The sequence below is a fragment of the Diuraphis noxia genome, unplaced genomic scaffold, assembly GCF_037042655.1.
Source record: "Diuraphis noxia isolate RWA-SAM2 unplaced genomic scaffold, SU_Dnox_SAM2 contig0005, whole genome shotgun sequence".
Lineage (NCBI taxonomy): Eukaryota > Metazoa > Arthropoda > Insecta > Hemiptera > Aphididae > Diuraphis > Diuraphis noxia.
The window spans coordinates 15802076-15823482 of record NW_028301715.1 but is presented as its reverse complement, the minus strand read 5'-3'; the positions used below and the strand labels follow the sequence as shown (position 1 = coordinate 15823482).

The 21407-nt window shown below is 29.1% G+C and overlaps 1 protein-coding gene across 1 annotated transcript in view; it reads right to left on the bottom strand.

The window, feature by feature from the left end:
• Positions 1 to 316: 316 nt before the first annotated feature.
• Positions 317 to 21407, bottom strand: part of Sb (serine proteinase stubble) — a 36185-nt gene continuing 15094 nt past the window's right edge. Inside the window, exons 2-9 of the mRNA XM_015508538.2 lie at positions 5605 to 5707; positions 3533 to 4130; positions 2309 to 2667; positions 2159 to 2244; positions 1919 to 2025; positions 1552 to 1849; positions 843 to 968; positions 317 to 768 (exon numbers count right to left, since the gene is read on the bottom strand). Of these exons, the coding sequence (XP_015364024.1) occupies positions 610 to 768; positions 843 to 968; positions 1552 to 1849; positions 1919 to 2025; positions 2159 to 2244; positions 2309 to 2667; positions 3533 to 4130; positions 5605 to 5695 (1824 nt within the window). The 5' untranslated portion in view covers positions 5696 to 5707 and the 3' untranslated portion in view covers positions 317 to 609. The remainder of the gene's footprint in view (positions 769 to 842; positions 969 to 1551; positions 1850 to 1918; positions 2026 to 2158; positions 2245 to 2308; positions 2668 to 3532; positions 4131 to 5604; positions 5708 to 21407) is intronic.

Below are 21407 nucleotides of genomic sequence, written 5' to 3'. Positions count from 1 at the left end.
CAGAATGTATTTATATTCTGATTACTTGTTCTTCTACGTCGTAAAATGTTATGTTAAAATTTCTTCATGCAAGTATGAAAATAATAAATTTATTATTTTTCCACGTGCAAAAAAAAATGTAAAAACATTTTTATATCACTTCACTATTAAGTATAAACGTTGATTAAATTGAATATAACTTGAGAGTTTAGAATGTAGTAAAATTCCAAAAACCTAAGTAAATTAATGTCAATAAATAAATGAGTATTTTAGATTTTGAACAAAATTAAATATCTGAGTTTTTAGATTCTTCAAAAATAAAAATATAAATACAAAATGATTTTTAAATCACTATTTTATTATATTCTTTTCTAATACTATGCATATATTATAGCTTTATTCATACAGAAGATAGATTTATTTCAAGGTATTATCCTAACAAAATTATGATTATAATATATTATGTATAAATTATTTACATACGTATAAAAAAAAATTATAATTTTTTAACGTTGAAAATTAACGTACACGTTCTACCAATTCGGTATTTCAAATGTATATAAGTATAATTAACGTTATAGTTAGAGTCTACATAAATGACTCCACCCCATGATAATGGTAATTATATAATTATGTGACAGTTTGTAGAATCCATGGTACGAATTTAGAAATCCTGGTACACACGCCGGGTAGGTTTGCTTCTGCACATCCAATACCCCAACTTATGATGCCGGCCAAAAAGTAACGACCGTCTCTGCCCTTAACTTGTAATGGACCACCAGAATCGCCCTTAAAAGGTTAATAAATAGTGTTATTTTTCTTACTCTCATATTATTTAAAAATCATATTTGGTTTCTACTTACTTGACAGGAATCACGTCCACCGTCGTCAAATCCGGCACACATGAATATGTCTGGTATATATTCATGTCTGCCAGCTCTCAAAAACATACTTTTACACTTGTCATTACTAACAATTGGTACACTCACCTATAAAAATAATAAGTGAATGTTATAAAATATAGTTTTATATTTACCACGAAGGCTAACCAAACGTATAACTGATATATTTAGTGTTATAAAAATAGGTAAGTAAAATCACATGTAATTATTTATTACTTAAATAATTATTATTTATTACTAAACGATTTATTGTCAGATAAAAATATCTTATAAATTAAGATTAAAGTTTACATGATGTTAATAATAGTTAACAAAGAAGCCAGCAAACTATTAAGGTATGTTGGAAATTTCAGTGGAGGAATTTTCATGGTACGCACACCCTTGCACCAAACTTAATTCTTGATTTGATTTTATGGAAACAGTAATATTTTGACTTTAAAATTCTGAGCGAACTAATATGTTTTTTTGTGACTCTAAACACTAACCTTATGGGAAAAAGTGTTTTTTTTCAATTTGCCTTTTTTTTATTATAAATAAATTATTACTTAATGTTTTGTACAGTAAAAATAAATGGTAGATATGTCGTAGAATAATCAGAAAGTATATTACAATAACGAACAATGGAAAAAACATGCATAATTAAAGTAATTAAACTACATAACATTATTACCTCTTGTAACACTGAAGGTAAAGTGCCTCCTTCGCTTAGTCGTCCCCATCCAGTTACGGTGGCATTTTCGCCAATCAGAAGGTCATCTGAGCCAGGTAAACATATAGGCACTATGTGGGGTGTGTATTTTACAGGCGCTTCTAATCGCACCATGGCCAAATCATACTCGTATGTGAAAAAATTGTACTTAGGGTGCACAATTTTCCGGGCAACAGCACGTTCCACAAACGGATATGGTTCTTGGTCGGATGAAAAGTCGTACTCGCCGACTCGTATGCGAATTTGTGATGTCAGCAAGCTGTAATTAATTACACAGTAATTTATTATTTATCAATATAATAACAAATGAGTCTCATCGTTTACTCACTCATCAACGCAATGGCCAGCTGTTGCTATCCAGTTTTCATTTAATAAAGCTCCTCCACATCGATGCGTACTAGAAAATCCAAAGAATGACGTCCTTCGCACAGATACCTATATTTGATAATAATGTTTATCTATTTATTTATATTTCAGAAATATGGGTGGAGACGCATAAAATATATTGGGAAGTTTGGTTGTTTCGAATATTTTGTATAAATAAAAAAGTGTGGACAATATTGGTTACCTGCCAAGGCCAACTACCAAACGCAGAGTTTCTCCCGCCAACAATGCGGACTTCGTGCCTGGGGTGCAAAGGAGCTAAACCACAAGCTAAGAAAAACAAAATCGTATTAATATTTAATTCTAAGGAAAACTATTTATGTTGATAACATACGCATTGATTTTTGATTGGTCTCAGCCGATACCCCCGGCTTAGCGGTATGTTTTTCGGGCTTACTCGAAACTGTGGTGGGTATTACCATGGGACTAGTTGTTGTACTTATAACTAAAGGTTTATTAGTGGTAGTAGTTGTAGTGGTCGGTTTTGGTGGTTCGGGCGCAAGAGTGGTTGTAGATGTACTCGTTGTCGTAGGAGGAGCCGTAGTGGTAGTTGTCGTGGTAGTGGTAGGTTTAGTGCTAGTGGTTATCAACATAGTCGACGATGGTATCATATACTGTGGTCTGTGTTGAGGAGGTGGCTTTTGCTTGGTGATGAACGAATGATGGTTACCCATATTCGAACTCCAACTAGGTCTAAAAATGTTAAAATGTATTTTTAGTCACAATTATTTTGTAAGGCTATAAGTAGCATAATTATTATTTTTAATCATTTATTACTTATCTAAAAATATTAATAAATTATGTAACATACGATAGACCAATTTTATACAATGTTTTCAAGTTCTATATTTTCGACCAAATTGATAGATACACACATTTTGTAAGTGATAAATTACTTGATTTACTCAATCATCTTAATAAAACAAATTGTTTCTGAAATGGTGGATTTATTAATCAATATAATCACATAATATATTTGTGTCCGCTGTGTATAGTAATACATAATGCCATAACTTTTCATAGGATTTATCATTCATTTACATCAACTTTTTTCCATTGAGTATTTGAGTGTTACCTACATACAAATTCGTTTCATTGCATGCGGGTTCAAAAACTCCTAATTTTTATTTTGGATTTTGTTAATTAATAATTAGTTTCTAGTATTTTTTAGTGTTTCACATTATACATCACACTCGTATTCAAACTAACTTTAATATATATTTACATTTTTAAGCTTTTTTTGTAAAATGATGTATTTTGTTGATAACGTTAGTTGATGTTGTTTGTCTACAATTAAAACGAGGGTTGCAGAAATCGTATTTTTACCTATACTTGCCTAAACACTTTGACATTCTGACTGATTATCAAATACGAACATTCAAAAACGTTTTACCCGCGGGTTCTTGTGTATAATATCAATCATGACAATGTGATTATGACATTGCGAATCGCTCGGTCGGTCCGTGAGTTTTATCAATTATAGTCCCAGTGCGAGTAGCGATATACAACTTTAAATATAAACAAACAACTTTTAATAATATTATTATTATGCACAAACCTATGTGACCAGACTGAATCAACTTTGTTGTCGTTGTCGTCCACTTCCTGGACCGACGGCGGCGGTGTCGGTGTCGTCGTCGTCGTCGTCGTCGTCGTTGTGGTCGTCGTCGTCGTGTACGGCTGGGCTGCGGGCCTGGACAAAAAGTTGGGCCGGCTGTTCGAAATGAAGTTGGTGGACGGTACGCGGTTGACGTGAGCCGACTGCGGCTGCATGTTTGGCGTCTGTTGCGTGGCCGACGCCGGCTGGTAGTGGTACTTCTTGTCCACCGACGACGACGGCATACCGGCGCCGTCCGCGTCCCCGCCGTTGGGCCGAGTAATCACCTGGGACGGACGGTGTGGCCTGTGGTGCGGCCGCTGCGGCCGCTGCGACACGCCGGTGCCGCCGGGCTGAGTGAACAACACCGCCGGCTCCGACGAGTCTGGCAACATGGCCAGTTGCGCCGTGGTCAGGTTGTGCGCGCAACAGCTGCCGAACATGAACGTGTCCACGCACATGCCGATGTGCCGGCCGTCGGTGTTGATGCACTCGTACACAAACATGCACGTCCCCTCCAGGCTATTCACCGAGCACGGTTTCTTGTTGATCTTGTAATCTGCGCGTAACGTTTGTCAATTATTGTTATTGTTTATTAGGCATGTATTAATTGCAGTTATGCTGTCTGTGATAGATGAGGCAGGAAAACGGACTTATTGGAATCGCCAAAAATTATGGGTCATGAGTGGGTTATAGAAAGCGACGGACGAAAAAGCTCTTCAGAAGATGAACCATTGCGCTTAACTTAAAAGATGGTTTTTTTTTTTAATAAGTTTTTCCCTATATTTGAATGGATAGGTAAAATATAACAATATTATCATTTTACGAAAATTACTTTTCAAACAATTTTTAGAAAAGGGTTCTACTACACACGTTTCGTTTTGCCGTTTCACCTACTTGCTCATTGAAGGTTTTATATCCCTACTCTCATTGATCGTGTTATAATCACTCGTACAACACAAACCGTTTAAAGCCGTCAATGAATCGATATAATCGTGTCGGCAAATGTAATTTGTTTTGGGTCAAAATTATTTACGTGTATAGTAAACGTTCAAATGTTCTGCCGTGGTCGAACTAAATCCAATTTGAAAATATAATTATAGTTCCAAAACGGTTGATGTGTATTCAATATTTCAATGATAAACGCATTTTACAACTGACCTCTGTGCACAATTAAAACTATATTTTACTTTATTCTCTTTTATCCCGAGTAAAATCTAATTAAAAATGTATTGCCAATAGTATACAAATGATTGATTAATATTTAATGAAATGCCATTTCACTTAAAAGTTAAAGTCATCCCGGTGTTTGGATTCATTGTGCATCGTGTTATATTTAAACGAAAATTGTAATCAATATCCAGTGTACTGCAGTAGTAACAATTGTTTTCTTTGTAATCGTTAGACTCATTGGTCCAGGTTAAACACCATTAGAAGAATAGCAGTCTTTAGAATTTAATAGCGTTACCTATGTGTATTATTGTATTTTAGATGTTTAAGTTTACAACTAGAAAATTGAAAAAACTTATTTAACTGTAACCGCATCGTATTAGGTATTATTTATTAGAACTGTTATTAAATAAAACAAATCATAATCTAATCATACGTAGGAAATTAACAAAAAAATGTCTGAATCGTACCCATATCCGTAGTCTGTGTTGAATTAATCTTGCAAGATAATAATCAGCTCATAAATCTCATTTAGAATTTCATCTGGTTTATTTTTTATTCAGCATAGGTGATTTATTAATAATTACTTTTTAAGTACATTTGTATTTTTTTTAAAGATGTTTTAATGATACTATTTATTAAGATGACAGTCACATTATTGTATTTAGGCATAAACATATAATACAAATCTAAACGTTATTGACTTAATAATAATAACCTATTTTTTAAAATAGTTTTAGAAATATTAATCATTCGATTTAAACCATTATTGATTTTCCATTTATTTGTATTTTTGTTTGGCGTTTTCGTCCAACAATGAATTATTTAAACTTTAAATATTCTGCAACTACGTTTGAACTTACTATTAAGCGCTTTATGATGATCATGGCCTTGAGACGATTCGAATATGGCGGTCAGTAGAGACATGACGATCCATGAGGTCGCTATTCTCATGCTGGCACAGACCTATATAACAATTCAAAGTGCGTTAGTACATTATACAAAACTTATTAACAATAAACAACTATATTATATTGCAAGACAACACAATGATAACAATTGTGTTTGAATGCTTTACAAGTTTGAATGAAAAAACTCCTCTTCATATTTACTCAAACGAATTTGTTTTTATATAAGATAATATTTATTATAAACTGTATTTATTTTATTAATATTCATCAATAATTTATTATTGAAATTTTTTTTTTTATACTTAATATTCTGACTTCGTTTCTGTTAACGCCGAACAAATTCAATTATTAACCATTATCATTGTTTGGTTTTTTTTTTTTTTTAATACCTATTCAATTAACCTGTATTATAAGCATGGGTGAGAGAGGTGCCCGAATCGAAAATGTTAAAAATACGCTCGATTAAACAATGGCCGTCAAAATATGTGCGTAAATTATTATTGCGGTCACTCGACTCATTTTCACCTATTAATAGACTCGCTCTAACGCATCATTAACACCAACAGTATTGTAGTAAATTAACGTTGTTTTCGCTTTTCGCAAAGCCAGAAACCGATTAGGTGACTGAAACATACATCGTTTGGTTCTCGTCTCCTCGGCTTCCTATATTACCGATAACAATTTATTATACGATCGCCGCCTTTTAGTACCGCGGACCTGTTGTACATTGATCCGTCACAGTTGGCCAATAACAGCAGCACAGTCCGTCTACAGTTCTACCAGAACTACTAGACCCATCGTATAGACATGTCATTATAACACTAGCCATGTGATTTAGTATATAACGATTCTTCATAGTATTCAATTACACCACTTTCAACAGCTTATGAAATAGAAAAACACACACCAATAATATTACATGTTTATAGTGCGTCAAGTACCCATACAATTGCTATTTTCTATTCAGACAATGACCTCACCAAACCATTTTCAAGTTTCAATGCTAAATGTCAAATGGCCCATATTATGATATGATATAATAATAAATATAATTTAACCATCAAATATTCAGTTAGTTGATATGTTTTAAATTAGATGAAAAATAAAAGCACTTTCATGTTATCGAAAATAATTAAATACATCATTATGTTTCGTACATATCGTATATTCGTATCCGAATCCAAAAAAATAAAATATGTTTAATTAGACTTGAAAAATGTATATTGTACCGTAAAAATAATATATAATATTATTATTTGATTAATGATATAATTGATATATTTTCAACAAGATTTTAAAACAAAACTAGTTATTTGTGGAAATAATAATCTGAATTAGAAGATAATGATTTTATTATATTATATCCCACACACATTAGTGATTAAAATTTAAAACTTACAGCATTTTATTTTATGTACCTATTTATTTGTTATGCCCATAAAGTAAATCATAGATACTCTTCAATGTTTCAGTAACAACACACTGGCATATAATATACAACATTTTAATATTTATTGTATATGAAAACGTAAATTCTATGGATACCTCTTGAATTACATCGTATTTCCCAATTTGTATAACAATCTAGTGTTTATTAATTTACCAAAACCAAGACTATAAACTATAATAATTTAACTTTACCTAAATATTTCAAACTTATAAGTTATTAATTATTATAAACTTTATTCTATGTACTATATAATATTTTTATTTGACATTAAATAGCGTTCCTAATTATATTTCATTTTTATATAAACAGAAATGTTATGCTTAAAAAAATGTTTATTTTCCTTATTTCTCAAAATATTATCGAATAATATTCAATAATTATGTTCACAAATTACTTTGGATTTGTATTACTGATAGTCAGTGTTCGTGTACCAGGCAATCTAAGCAAATTGTAGGTATGCCTACGTGGTAATAATAACTAGTTTCAAGACGAATCCCCCCGCTGTTGACCAGATGAAATCAGACCTGCAGGTTATACTCTCCAGCTGAATTTGCTTCTATGTATAAAAAGAAAGCCTCTATAATATTAGAAGAAACAAAATGATTATTCCATATCACATTTTGCGGTTTTGCGCATAACACATGTGAATATATACATATATATATTATATATCCACCGCTTGCATTTCTTTTGATTCTCTTGGTCGGACTATGTTTGGCTTTTGACCTCCAATTTCATATTTCTGTGTTGTTTACCGTTATTCGTTGTCTTTTAAAAGTAACTTGAGGTATTTAAATTAACAATATTATCTAAACATGTTTATTTGAAATGTTTTAAATTATTTTTAGGTACTAAACCTACATGTAAAAAAAAATTAACTAAACACTGACATTTTTAGTATAAACATTTTTAAATTAAACTACACATTACACTAATTAAATCGTATATGAAAATCATTTATCATAAAAATTAATCAGAAAAGTGAGCTGTCGGTACATAACATTTCCTAATGGTTTCAAACATACAATAAATACACCTAACCTACATATAGTTAATAAATAATAATAATAATAATCTTCGAAACTATAAATAAAAACTACCGTCGAATTCGGAATTTTATAGATTAAAAAAAAATGTCAATAGGTATCTAAAAGTTTGACACAGTCTACGTATGGGAATATAAAACATTAACAAGCAATCGGGAATCTCGTTTCAAATACGTTCCGATTAAAAACTACATATTTTCTTTGTGGCTTTTGTATTTGGAGTTGTTTTAACGACGTAACACTTATCCAAATACAAATTTTTTAACGAATACAATGTAACATTGTCCAATCAGATCTGTATCTCTTATAGAACTACTATATATATATATACATACATACTGCAGATTACAATCGTCTCATATACATTAGAAAGCGATATTCTTCTGTATACGATTTGTCGTCGTAATTACCCTACAACTTGGAAACACGTGTTTACATTATGTTCGATAAAAATATCCTCTGAAAAACATTTTTCTTAGTCGACTGACTGTGTGCCAAAAATCGAAAAAAAAATTATATGAATGGATATACATGTATATTGTTTACTTCTAAGGTATGATTCGTCCTGCGGCAAGTTCCGTTTCAAATATACAAAAAATTAAAGCGTTTGTGGACTTTTTTCTGCCGCAATAACTGACTTAATGTCTTTTTTTTTGCACCTTCTATTAACAAACACCTAGTTATATTATTTGAGGAGTCGGCCCATTTTGGTAGCAGAAACAACCTATCAATAACGCAGTGATGATGATCGACAGCGATGTGATCTATAAGGTTACAAAGTGAAAGTATACCATGTACGTGACGGGTCTCTATCTCAGTAATTGTGTATGTACACTGTACAGTAAGAAAATAATAAAACTGCATGGTCATTGGATGCCCCCTTGGACTGTACATTTTGGATGCAAAAACTACCTCGAAAACATGACAGGTCATCTGTGATGAGAACTCCATAGAAATCAATGGATTGGTTATATCAACGGGAGTCTTTGTTATTATTATTATTATTATTAAGCTTTCTTATTTTTCCTTTTACTTTTCTGATGGATATATGTTTACACACCTATAGAAAATCTACAAAGCTTTAAAAAATAATTTTATTATTCTTCACCAAGTCACAACAAATAACGGTTGAAATACCACGCTAACTTTTATTCTAAAACATTTGTACGTGCATTGTCAGGGTGATTTTTAAGATGTATCTTATTTTTAATAATCACTTTAAAGTGATAATAATAATTGTACCTATTTAATATTATTTTTAAATATAGAGGAATTTACGAAAATATGCTTGATTAAATAAAAATTTTTACTCGTACAATAAATTTCAACGATCAAATCGGTTTGAATGTTACAAAGTGATGTATAATATTACATAATATAATATTTACTATAAAAATCTTTTGTCGAGTAAAGTTGCAATGTCTGTATTGAGGAAAATAAAATAATATCTGTTTTGATAGTAGAGAGGTGGTTATGTAGTGAGGTAAGATTAGTGCTTCTTCTACACCAAAGTTATGGTGTGGGAGGATTGATTTTTTTCAATAGAGAAAGAGCTTTAAAATAGTAGATGTTTTGGTGAAAAAAAAAGGCAATTAAGAAAAATACAACTATCGTCATATACACTGAAGAATTTAAAAAAAAAATAATAATAATAACGTTTAATGTAAAAGTAAAGGTACAATGAATAGTTAAGACCTTATGCTTGTGCTAAAAATATTTATTATTTTGAAATTCTATCTTTTCAGTTTTCTTTTTATACATAATTAACTAATTCCGTTTATGAATCAGATGGTTAAAATTTATAACGAACCTGCATAAATGATATAGTAGTCACTATAGCCACTAGTCAGTTAAACTATCTACTTATACTTTTTTTTTAATTTTGATTAGTTTAAAAATAATAACTACCTTTTATAGAAATCCAATAATTAGAGTAAATAAAATCATGTCAATAAGTAAAATTCCAACTCTAAGTAATCAGATTAGAGTATTTTTCTAAGACTTCTATAATGGGAAAATAATAAATAAACATTCCGTAAAACTGCTTTTATTTTTATTGGAATTCGGGTTGCTATATTTATTCACATTTCATTCTTACAACTATTATTCAGTATACGTACATATTAAAGGAAAACTATAAAGGTATTATTTTTTTATTTTTTTTTGCTTTTTCACGTATTAAATTACTTTAGTATTTGGATTAAAAATAATTTGAATGTTTAAGAGGTAGAAGTATCATTCATTTTGAACCACACGATTTTCCTCATTGCAAGCACCTGCTACACACTGTTTAAAATTATAACCGTAGAAAGTAGCCTATTAAACAAACGTGGTAACGCGAGAGGCTATCGTTAGTAACTGTTGTCTTAAAATCATATTCTAAATTTACATGACGTGCATTCAAGATCAATATAAATATATTTACTACTAAATAGATATACTATAGAATAAACATAATCATAAATATATAATACCAGTATATATCAGAACCTTATATTACTCACTTACTCACTAATGTAAACGCGTAGCTATGTATTAATTTAGTATTATTTTTATGAAAAAAAAAGCATTAATATGGAAAACTTAGAAGATTGGTAGGTATTTTATGAAATTTAGATTTTTATAAAAATATAATCATGAAATATAACATTTTCATTATTTCTATATATTTATTCACCGATATTATCTTTTTTAATGATAATATTTATTCTTTTTATAGGCATATTGTTGAACATATTAACATTTAAAAGATTAAAATAAAAAAAAAAAAGCGGGTAAGTCGTGTATTCGTGTATGTCGCTCTGCTGTACAGTAGGTTACAAGTGGATTACTGTAATGGATAGAATTAAATTTGAATCCAATGATGTTATATCATTGTATACGAAAAACGATTCTGAGCGAAGACGGTTTATCTGTCTAGGATATATTATAGATTATTAAAAATTTTCAAATCTTAGTTTTAAAAAGAAAAATTTTTATGAATTTCTAGTTTGAAATAATTTGCGAATTTTCGTGATTTTTACATATGTTGTCAAAATTCAAACTTTGAATGCTTGTAAAAAAAAAATTGTGGCTACGCATTTCTTTTATTTTTCAATTTTTATTGTGAAAATATATTATGAGCCTTGTATTAAATTTTCAAATCTTAGATATAAAAAGAAAATTTTTTATGAATTTCTAGCTTAAAATAATTTCTGTATTTTCGTGATTTTACATAATATGTTGTCAAAACTCAAACTTTGAATGCTTAAAAAAAAAATTGTGAATATGTATTTCTTTTATTTTTCAACTTCTATTGTTAAAATATGTTAGGAGCCTTGTATTAAATTTTCAAATCTTAGAATTAAAAAGGAAAACTTTTATGAATTTCTATTTAAGATAATTTGAATATTGCCGTAATTTTTACGTATTTTGTCAAAATTTGAACTTTAAATGCTTATAAAAAAAAATTGTGACTATATATTTCTTTTATTTTTCAATTGCTATTGTAAAAATATATAATGAGCCTTGTATTAAATTTTCAAATCTTAAATATAAAAGGAAAATTTTTTATGAATTTCTAGCATAAAATAATTTACGAATTTTCGTGATTTTTACGTAATATGTTGTAAAAATTCAAACTTTGAATGCTTATAAAAAAAAATTGTGACTATGTATTTCTTTTATTTTTCAACTTCTATTGTAAAAATATGTTAGGAGACTTGTATTAAATTTTCAAATCTTAGAATTAAAAAGAAAAACTTTAATGAATTTCTATCTAAGATAATTTGAACATTGCCGTAATTTTTACGTATTTAGTCAAAATTTGAACTTTAAATGGTTATAAAAAAAAATTGTGCCTACAAATTTTTAATATTTTTTAACTTCTAATGTTACAATGTGTTAGAAGCCTTGTATTAAATTTTCAAGCTTTTCTACCGAACAAATAAATTTTTATCGATATTTATAGAAAAAAAAAACTAATAAAGTTGAAAAATAAAAATGTCAGTAAACAGCTCAAAACAAATCTAAATATTTTGAAAATTTTATCAAATATATAACACGCCTATATAAACATTCAGTCAAATTTTCAAGTATCTGTGGTAATTTGTTTTAGAGTTACACCAAAATAAGGAAATCGCTAAAAGTGAAAATCCGATGTTGTAAAAATTTAAATTTCAAATGCTCATAAAAATTTAATTTGAATTTCAGGTGGAATTTTTATTTGTGATAAAGATTGAAAAACTTGTAAGGAATCTTGTATTAAATTTTTAAATCTTAGATTTAAAAAGAAAATTTTTTATGAATTTCTAGCTTAAAATAATTTGTGAATTTTCGTGATTTTTACGTATTTTGTCAAAATTCAAACTTTGAATGCTTATAAAAAAAAATTGTGACTATGAATTTCTTTTATTTTTCAACTGCTATTGTAACAATATGTTAAGAGCCTTGTATTAAATTTTCAAGCTTTTCTGTCTGACAAATACATTTTTATCGATATTAATTTAAAAAAAACTAATAATGATCGAAAATTTGAAATTCCTATGAATAGTTCAAATTAAGTCGAAATTTTTTAAAAATTTCATGGTGGATAGAATATACTTATATAAACATTAGGTGAAAATTTCATGTATCTATGGTCATTTGTTTTAAAGTTACATCAAAAACCAAAATCGATTTTGTCGAAAAATGAGTGTGCGTACCTTAATTTTTAGTTTGTTTTTCTCAATTATTTAGAAAAGTATTAAGAATTTTTTACTTTTGACCCCCCAAAGTACCAACTAGATTCACTTTCTGATCGAACGAGGTACTGAAGTCAAAAATCGAAGCATTTTTACTGCCCCAAAACGTGATGACAGACACAAAAAAAAAAAAAAAAAAAAAAAAAAAAAACACACATCATGGTAAAATCAATACATTCATCGCTCCGCTCAGAATCTAAAATCTAAAGTCATTATTTTATAGATTATTTTGGATTGATTCTTATTAACCGTAAATAATATATGCGTTAATATCATTATTATTTATTACCATGCATTTAGAATGGAATTTCCGATAGTCAAATAAGATACAAAATATGTTTGATTAATAATATTTCAATAGTCCAAAAAAGGTTTTGAAGATTTTCTATAATTTTAAAAATTAATTGCAACATTTTTTTTTTTAAAGTTAATTTAAGCATAAACTATTAAATATTTTTTGTACTATATATAGAATGGTTATACTTTCGATATTGAATATCTATTGGATATGACTTCACTGCTTATACAGTTAAAAATGCACTTTAATATGTTAAATGTAATTGTTTAGAAAAAAATAAGTTGGATATGATGGGGATAGCTGGACTAGAATTTCCTATTTTTGTACCTATGAATTATGTATATTTCTATCATATTCGTTTTCACACTAATTACCTGCGGGTTAAACAATTGTTTTTTCACGCCTAGAAAAATTAGATGTTTGATACAAGCACGCTGTATGATGAATTGGATACTTCGTGTAATGTGTCCCGACTTCAGAACATAGAGTTGAGGCACCCAATAAGAATTAGGTCCCATGTCGTACGGTATTCGTGTTGACCACACTAGCCATGGCCTCCCAAGTATAATAATAATCACGACTTATGCGTATCTTGAATTTCACACTGACCCCCGTATAATATTATCTTGTTCTTAAGGCCAGAACATCTAGAGTTGCAAAATATATGCGGAAAATCGTAAACCGACACCTATGTTTAAGTTATAAAATCTTCTTTGTTTTCACATACTGGCTGGTACTAGTATAATATGACGATGGATGACAAACCAATTTACCGATTCTTATACTCATAAAACTCTACACTGTCTCTATAGATACATATTTTTTTTAACCAATCAGACACACTTGAAATAGCTATGTATCTCTAGAATAATATTAGGTATAGCCGTATAGGTACAAGATAAATTTTATGAAATAATTTTGAAACACAGTTATTTAGTTATATATTTTGAGGATACGTGTTTTCGCACATTATTTTAATGAAATCAAAACAAAAAAAAAAAATTAATAGTTTGACTTGTGACTTATATAATATACAATAACCTCTAAATTTAGAGTGATAGGTAAGAGCAGAGTATTATGCGTCATATTCATTCTTACGTAGTTTTAAGATTTCTTTTAAATGACTTTTCTCGCATAATATTCTTCAATCATTTTTATATAAACTTTATTCAATTCAATAATTTTTGGAAATTGTTTATCCATAAATAACTGTTATGAGCACTTGACATTTTTGAAATGTCATATAATCACTGTATGCTGTATGACGTAATGAATTGAGCTCAACTCAAAATTGTTTTACGAATAAAATGATTTATTATTGTATTTAAATTAACAATAACTAAATAATTCTAAGTTGACTCGTGCCTTTGAATGAGTTTAGTGGCATCACGAGTGTTACACTCTCATTCCCAATAACCTTTTGGTTAATTTTTAGTACCTATCAAACTTTATATTATTTACTGAATTAGAAAATAAACTTTTTTCAAACAAAATTAAAATACATTTATCTTTAACGTATAATTTGTATTATTGCTTTACTTATTTTTAATCAGTACTTACACCTATCAACTAAAAGTAATACTATTTTTTCAAAATATATATTATTATATTTAATCATTTTTAATAAAATCAATGCAATATTTTATGTTGATTGTATTTGTATTCAAACCGACAAAACTACACACTGATGTTTTTAAGAAAAAGTATAGGAGTTGACTTTTTAGAAAATGAAGCAGTACCCAGACACAGGTGTTCTATTTTAGTTAACGTTTCGGTCTGACAGGTTTTTTTATTGCGTTTCGTTTCAGATTAAACTTTCGTATTTTTCAAAATGTCACATCTTTTGATCACATTCAAAAAATTATTATATACACATCCATAACACCTATGAATTACATTTTAAAATAATGGAAGCTAGAAAAATATTTTATTAAGTTATGTGTTTTATAATATGTAAGTTTAGTTCCTATGGTTATTTAAACACCAAAACTATATTAATAAAACGTGTATATTGTTGAAACTCATTTGTTTCTTTCTAGTAGGTATGTTTATGAACTTTGAAATGTATATAGTGATTAGTATTTGTTTACGTATTTATGGTGATATTGTACGAAATTTATTTAAAAATCCATAGCCAAATCATAAATTAATATTTTTTCATATCTAATAATTTCATAGTTTTATCTTTTAAGAATTATTTATTAAACTTGGACATTATAGGGGATAAAGTTATACAAAATAGTATATGCCAACTGTGAATGTTTATCCGTCATGAAATGGTATTATTTTTTATTTTATTTTTATAGTGTACTCTGCAAAAATAAAAATAGTGTAGTTTTCTCTCTATCTTGAAGTGAAATCGGTATGGAGGACTGTTTAAATTTATGGCTGTCTCAGTACAACAGATATGTGTGGATGAAAAGAAAATAGTAAAGAAACATACAAAGGGCGGGGAAACAGAACGAGACAGAAAACGGGCAAATAGTACCCCGACGTAGATGCTCCTATATTTACATGCATTGTATGTAAATTATCGATCAATGTCAAAGCGTTACGCGGCTTTCACAATCACAGCCAATATATACCCAATGGCGACCTGGAAAGGTACCCAAATACCAAACATGTCCAAGACGGGAAGACTGCAGAAGGACGGAAAAAAAGAAAGGGAAAACCTTTTTTCTTTCATTCCTAGACAATATTCCAACTTTCGATCGGACGACTACAAGTTACAAGACACTGCAGGTGTCATCTGGGGAAAAAACCGCGAAAATCGTGACCCTCGTCTGTTCATGCTGATATAACGTGACGTTTTATGTTAGATAAACACGTCAGAAAAGCGCTTAATATTATTATAATATCCTACCTGAAAAGTTTTTTTTTTTTTTTTGTTTGTACGCGGTCATTTGTCAGTTTTATGTAAAATAAAGTTTGTGTTTTTGGCCCGAAATCGTATATAAAATGCTTCAGAAGAGCTACTATGTACCGAATGAATGCCATTTATTGATGCATATTGTATATTCATATATATTATTACATGAGAAAAACTTTCAACTTATATTGCCATGATTCGTAACTTTAATGATGAATGATATTTTATTTATTGACAGTTGAGTTATATGTTTTCAAAATTGTAATAATAGTTAATAGTTATGTAGTTCAATGTTGTGTAGTATAACTACTTAGTAATCAAAATTCTTGATTGAAATTTTATGATACATTCATACAACATTTTTCAAAACAAAATTAGCAAATCAATGGTTTTTGTAGTTAATATAAATAATTTATCGTCGAATTTTCCTAGGTAATCTAAGTAGGTACTATCATTGATTATAAAACAGTATTATTACTCTATAACACTCAATCTCCAAATAATTTCATTTTGGAATTATTAATATTCCTAGGTTGTGTCGCATCTATAATATAATTTTAAAATTAACTAATCTGTTTAAGATAATAAAGAAAAATATGCAATGATAAAAATTATAATAATTACATCACAAAACGTCGAGACACACATGAAACCCGGAAAAAAGACATACCAGAACAAGAAAATTTCATAACGATGACAATATGTTAAAGAAGGGGAAAGTCTTCTTCAAACATATTATATTAACTTGTGCAAATCATCAAATTAAAAAAAAAACTACAGTTACTGTTTTATTTTATTCAAATAAAAATGGTAACATAGATTCTTATAAGAATATTATGGTATTGCACCAGTTGAAATTTCCAAAATTTTCAAATGAAATGAATAAAAACGAAAAGTGCGTTATAATGGTTATTGAAGCACATCAAAAAACATATATGTATGGCTCTTGTAATGTTTTTTTCGCGACGACCATTATAGGCAAAGTAATGAAAATTATCCCTGCACAGAAAATATGCTTGTACCTACTATATGTAACTGTGTCAATTTTTGTTTTTCAGAAAAATTGTTGAAAATATTCTATTTCCGAACACTAAATTTAAAGGCAAGTACCTACATATTATCGTAATGTATAATATATAAACTGATGGCCGTATTGATTTAAAATGGAATGAAATCTATACATTTCAAGTACACAGTTAATATATTGTTGAGCTTATTGCGATTAGTAAATTACGTTTATTTTCTTTTTTTCATCAATGCACATAATCAGTACTCAAAAAAAAAAGAAAATATATATACATCTTAAGAAACGTATGAATAATACAATAATATAATAATATCGGGTAAGGTATTGTGTTACTGAACAAATGTACGTAAAGGTAAACGAAAAAATTTGTACAAATGTAGGCCTCAGGACGACGACGACAACAACAATAATAATATTAGAAACCACAATCTGGTGTCGTCCGAGTCTGTGTATAAAACAAACCGTGAATAATGACCTAATTTAAACAAATCAGCGTGATATTCAATAATAACAATAATATAACAACCACAAGATGATGTTATTTTCGTCCACATCTATGGAAACGTTGTGTTGAGGAAATGTAATTGAAAAAAACACTCGTAATAAAATTGATGCACATTCAATGTATACATACATATATTATGCTATGAGCTATGATGAAGTATTATACGAAATATTATATAGAACGTCTGGTAATTAATTTCTTCTTGAGAACGATATCATGTTTTAACAAATAAAAGGAAACGAGATAACATAATTAATATTGTGTTTTATTGTACAGTATTTATTTGGAAGTTGAGGGACTGATGCATTCAACTCATCTGCAGAGGTAAACAATAAATCGTTTTAATTTTTTATAATATTCATAACATAACATCATCCAGAATTTCGAACTCGATAAGTACGAAAAATAATAATCGAAAATCATTTTATAGTTTCTAATTCTTAAAATAACGCTTTTGGCATAAACTGCTTTATATGTCTTTAGTTTTGTTTTTATTTTTTTTTAAATATTACTTTAAAGCCCCAACAACTAAGGTTATTAGCTTACATATTTAAATATTAATTCTACATTAAGGTACAATTTACAATACATTTTACAATATTAGAATATAATTATTTTTGATATGTGCAATGTAGAAAAGGAAAAAAGTATAAATTTCTATAAAGTTATACAGTTTGGTTATTTTTAGAAAGGTTAAAATATTGTTAGAATTTTCATAATCTGGTCCAAGTGTTTCATAAAGGTGTTTTGGAATGTTTAAGGAGGTTCTGGTTTCAGCAAAATTGCGGCAGTGTAGAAGGACGTGTTTAATGGTTAGAGCTACACCGCAGGTTACACATTGTACGAGATCTTTGTATCTCATAAGAAAACTGTGTGCAGTAAGCCACGTATGGCCGATTCTGAGTCTGTTAATTATGACTTCATTACGTATCTTGGTAGTGAATGTTGGCCAAGGATTGATAGAGGGTTTGATTTCTCTTAATTTTGTGTGTGATTGTTTTGTTTTATTTACGGTGTATAATATGTATTATATTAGGCGCAGGTAAGCAAAAAAATAATATTGATATAGGAAAAAAAAACAATCTATTATTCAATACTAAAAAATGTCTAGTTGAAACGTCATTTGCGGTTATTTGCAACATGACTTTATTGATGCGATTATCTTCACATTATTATAAATCGTACCGACAAATTATCTGACTCTTTGCGACTACCTTGATAAGTTGCATCGACTACAAAATAAAACTGACAGTGACTCTTCTAGTAGAACACCATAAATCATTGAGTATCAGCTTTTAAGATCAATTTGTTATTTTTTTATGAAATAAATCACGTTGTGATACGAGTTCAAACCTTTTTTTTATATACATATTAAAATGAAAAAAGTTGTATTTTTATTTCCTGAAAGTATTAATACGTCTGCTCTATGCTACAATTTAATAATCATATTACAGTTTATAATACATACTTGTATGTGAGGCATAATATTATTCTTATAAAAATGTATGATGATAAAAAAATAAAAAAATCTGTTCGCAATGTATTTCGTATTGAACTAGTTTTGAAGTTATTAATCAATTAAAATATTCAATTACAGTTTTTTTTTTTTTTTTTTTTTACCAATAAATATACCATCAAATACTTTTCTTCGTAAAACGTTTAATCATTTATTGGTTCTCATCTCGGAGTATATTATATATATATGTGTGTATATGTGCCTGATTTTACAATATACCAATGACACATATTATTATATATCCAATGTAATTAAAATTATACATTAGGTGAGTTTATATAATACTATAAAGGTATCCGAGTCGACAGCTGCAGGTGGTTTCAAAAAATAAAAACAAACCTATAGTAGTAGTAGTATTATTCATTGTCATTATAACCGACAAAAATAATATATCATATTTATTATACGGAGGTAGGTAGCTATTACGCGACGTCTTGACCTACTACACTGCGGTGATAGGTTTATACCGCGGGTACCTGTGTGTTCCGATATGACGACGTCGTGTCATCCGTGTTATTGTGTTATGAGTTATGCGACTTACGACAATGTGACTGTATTATGGTATATTCTGCGGTGTTGCACAATTTTATGCACGTCGCCTCCGAGCTTACGTCATGCGAGATGAAAGTTTTTCTCGTTTTTATTCTCTATTAATTATCATTGTTTATTATTTTCGGAAGGCCGTCCACGCGACACGCTGTGCTTATATCACGCGCGCGTGTGCGTGTGTGTGTGTGTGTGTGTGTGTGTGGACGTAACCGATGAATTTGTGCAGGATGTACATACAAGGCACAATGAACTTTCCATGACAATAGACGTTTATTGTGTATCCAACGTGGTAGTCGTCGCGTCGTTTCAATGGCGCGTCTGCCTCTTCCGCGCGCGCGCACCCGTGGACCGAGTATCCAGACACGTTGGGTTCACTTTCTTTTTCGTAGTTTTTCCCGAAAAAAAATATCGTTTCGTTACAAAAATAATAATTGAACGGTCGTCACTTGAGCGGCGACCGGTGCAGATAATGATGGTCCTCACAATAATAACAATTATCGCGGCGGTAGCACGTGTTTGATGTGTATAGTCATCTAAATGTATATAATATATATATATATATACTATATACATAATGGAAATAAATATATAGTGACCATCACACGGAGAAAACGATATACTTTAATACGTCTCTAATCGGTTCCTGACACCATCACCGCGATAGAATGTCAGCACACAGTATACAATAAATTATTATTATTATTATTATTGTGCTGCCCGTGAATACGTAAAACCAATATGTAGGGATTTTTTCATCGACCTGTTTATATATGAACTGATTTTAATTTTTGTTCGTTATGTAAAAAAAAATTGTAACAGTACCAGTACCTACGCATACGAATTATTATTATGTTATAATCTATTTAGGTAGGTACATTGATTTAATGCAGCTGAAAAAAATTATTTGACAATAATAATACGTATTCTATAACGTATCGTCTGCACAACGATATAAACGTAAACATAGATTTTCTGATCAATTTTTTTTTACATAAATTAATATTTCATGTAAAGCGCTACCCCGAAATTATAACGATCAGGTTGCCAATAAGTGTGAAAATATTCCTTGATTATTTTTTTATCTTCGTTTATAGTAAATAAACATTATATTGCAATAATTTTATTTTTTCATCAAATATTTCAACGACACCCATTAGCATAATATGTAAAAGCATAATATTTGAATAATGTTTTATGGTATAAATAACGATATAAATATTATAATAGCACGCACTTTCGTGCTGTTTTACGATGTCGTCTTTGATTTATACTTTTAAAAAAATGCACTGCAATTATAGCAAAACGTTGAAATCAATAAATTTATTACAACCGTGAAAGTATTTCGATAGTAAAATATTCAAAAATAATGACAGTGCACCATAGAAACATAATTCTTATGTTCTTAAATTATTATATGCACTTGAACGATACGGTAAAATTAATATTTATGTCCATTTAAATGGTACCTATTTCTTACATGATGGGTGTAACACGTTTTTTGAACTTGAGAACTTTTTTTGTGTAAATAATGTTATGGTACGTAATATTTAATAAAAACGAATAAAAATAAATATTATATATATATATATATATTCATTATTGCCTTACACAAATCTATTGAGGAACAACAGCAACCCACTTAAGATATTTTTGTAATATACTAGCTCGAGATAACACTCTATATTGTATTATACAAAATATTAAAATTGTATTTTAATTAATTCGTGAAAATATAAGTCAATAATGAGCATCTACTCTCGAAAAGCCATTTACA